Source organism: Echinops telfairi, unplaced genomic scaffold (genome assembly GCF_000313985.2).
Source record: "Echinops telfairi isolate 266 unplaced genomic scaffold, ASM31398v2 ScPeMD7_7424;HRSCAF=8462, whole genome shotgun sequence".
In the NCBI taxonomy this organism is placed as follows: domain Eukaryota; kingdom Metazoa; phylum Chordata; class Mammalia; order Afrosoricida; family Tenrecidae; genus Echinops; species Echinops telfairi.
Genome location: NW_022111324.1, coordinates 49,561,120 through 49,563,933, shown reverse-complemented (window position 1 = coordinate 49,563,933; position 2,814 = coordinate 49,561,120). Strand labels below are relative to the sequence as shown.

The window sequence follows — 2,814 nt, the reverse complement described above, 5'->3', positions numbered from 1 at the left end:
GGAGAGACGGCCAGCCAGATAAATGAAACGTATGGCATGTGGCGTTCTCTCTGATTTTCTGTGTATGAACTCCAGAGTAGGTAGCTCTCTGGTGACAGAGACAGGATTGATAATTGCCTGGGGGCCTGGCAGAGGAGGATGGGGGGCCGGGGAGCTGATAAGAACGAGCACAAGGAGGGCATGCTAGAATGGATCGGAGTGACGATGCCGCAGCTCTTCTGAATGTGACTGAATGATTAGCCTGCCTGGTATGTGACATGTATGCCAATAGAACTATGAAACACACACACACTTTATAGCTCTATATAAAATGGGCGTGCCCAGGTGTGGTAAGACCTCTGAAGTAAAGCAGAGGGTTGAGGAAGTGACAGTTTTGTCTAAACGGGGAAGAGGCCCCTTGTTGGTGAGGAGATGCTGAGATGGGAAGGAAGAGGTGAGGGAGAGAGCCTTGCAGAAGCCTCTCAGGGAGAACTGTTCCGGAGCACAGTCAGTCTGAACGTCCTGAGCCTGCAGCCTGTCCCCACAGCCACGACACAAAGGGCAGAGAATCAGGAGAGATGACCACAGAAGACAGCAGGCCAGAGCCCGTGGGCCTCTCCGCAGGACTTTGGCTTTTCCTCCCAGTGAGGCGGGAGCAGAGGGCTGACCTGATCCGATCTGACTTTTAAAGGGATTCGTTTAGACCCATGACCTACTAGCTGCTGCCTTGGACAAGCAGCGTCCGCTCTGTGGCTCGGTTCTTCACCGCTACGGGTTAAGAGAGCGTGCTGGCGGTCCACAGTAGAACTTGACCTCCCACGCGGGCGACTGGGTTGGACTTCCAGACAGTGCCCATCCTGGGTGGCAAGTGCCCATCTGTCTGTGAAGGCTTGTGTCTTGCTAGAGGACATTTCCGACTAAGACGGACTAGGTGATCTGCTTCCGAAGATCAGCCAGGAAAACCCTACGGACGGCATGACCGGAACCCAGGAAGAGACCTTGGTGACACTTTGTGAAACGTTTAACTACGCTCTGTGTAGAAATTGCCAAGTGGGAGTCTAATTTTCTGTGTAGGCTTTCACGTTAAAAACAACAGCAAACAATGAAATATTATTTGAAAAGAAAGAAAGAGAACCCTGTGACGCAATCGTTTGATCCCCAACCAGTCATGGGGTTTGACTGGGACCCGGCAGCATGTGTGTTTTGTGGCCCATGGAACGTCACGTCAATAATTGTGTAGAACGCCGTGGGCGTGAGGATAAGAAGTGTGCACATTGAACGTCTCAGTGGGACTCCTAACACCGCGGCTGACTCTGTGAGGAGGGCGGCGGGAGGAGGGAAGCAGGCCGATTAGATGTGCATTGAAGGAGCCAGGGGCCAGAGGGAGTCTGGACCAGGCTGTGGTCACAGGAATGTGGGTGGGAATCTCTGCCTCTCGTGTTTTCCGTCCCTCTGCAGCACCTGCTCCAGGACGGGAACGACCCTGACCCCTATGTGAAGATTTACCTCCTTCCTGACCCCCAGAAAACCACCAAGAGGAAGACCAAAGTGGCCCGGAAAACCTGCAACCCCACCTACAATGAGATGGTGCGTGGGGAAGCCAGTGGGCGCCGGGCCGGGGCTGGCAATGTCTGCCTGTTTCAATACCCGAGGTTTCTCTGGTGCCTGGTCCCATCCATTCGTTGGATGTGTGGTCTGTGGCCGCTTTCACGTTGAGTGGTTGTCACAGAGACCACACCCACCCACTGCTGTCCAGCTGGCTCCAACTCACAGCGACCCTAGTTAGGGTGGCCGAGGCAGTAAATATTTATGGGAGCAGAGAGCCTCATCTTGCTCCTGTCTAGCAGCTGGCAGGTTTGAACCACCGACCTTTCGATTAGCCACACCACACACCGACACACCAGCAGGGTTCCTTAACATAGACCATGTGAACAGCACACCAAAAATATTTACTGTCTGGCCCTTTACCTGAAAAAGCTAACTGGCCCTTAGGATGGATTCTACAACTGGGCGATGCCCGAGCCCTGCCCTCTTGTATGTGGGGGTTACGTCGGTCTTGCTGATCCTGAACACGAGCCAAACCCAGAATCAAACTTGGGGCCATCATGTCAGTTCTGACTCACAGTGACCCTAAAGGACAGGGTCGAACTGCCTCTGTGAATTTCTGAGACTGTCACTCTTTACAGGACTGGAAACCTTCTCTTTCTCCCACTGTGCTGGCTTGTGGTTTCGAACTGCTGACCTTGCGGTTAGAAGCCCAGCACATAACCACTATGCCACCATGAGCAAGACCCTCCCTCTACCCCATCCCACCCTCAACTGTCTGAACCAGGGGTCCTCAAACTTTTTAAACAGGGGGCCAGTTCACTGTCTCTCAGACCCATTGGAGGGCCGGACTATAGTTTTTAAAAAAAACTATGAACAAATTCCTGTGCACACTGCACAGATCTTATTTTGAAGTGAAAAAGCAAACGGGGCGAAAATACCCGGCGGGCCAGATAAATGTCCTCAGTGGGCCGCAGTTTGAGGACGCTTGGTCTGAACTCTGAGCAATAAACCGGGTTGGATTTTGTATGCTCCCTAGAGCCCCTTAGGTTCTCTGGGCTTGGGGGGCCAGGTGGTCTTAGCTGCGGTCAGATTCAACTGCCGCAGGCTTATGCTAAGTGTCTGGCTCATCCTTGCTCCCTCTGGGTTGTTCAAGTGCCCTCTCCCGGTTTCCCTCCTCCCATCCTCTTTGTGCAGTTGGTGTATGATGGGATTCCCAAGGGAGACCTGCAGCAGCGGGAGCTTCAGCTAAGCGTGCTGAGCGAGCAAGGATTCTGGGAGAACGTCCTC

General features: G+C 53.3%; 1 protein-coding gene across 1 annotated transcript in view; it reads left to right on the top strand.

Moving 5' to 3' along the window:
* PIK3C2B (phosphatidylinositol-4-phosphate 3-kinase catalytic subunit type 2 beta) overlaps positions 1 to 2,814 on the top strand; it is a 94,555-nt gene that overhangs the window by 80,068 nt on the left and 11,673 nt on the right. The window contains exons 30-31 of the mRNA XM_045298186.1: positions 1,354 to 1,566; positions 2,722 to 2,808. Coding sequence (XP_045154121.1) covers positions 1,354 to 1,566; positions 2,722 to 2,808 — 300 coding nt within the window. The remainder of the gene's footprint in view (positions 1 to 1,353; positions 1,567 to 2,721; positions 2,809 to 2,814) is intronic.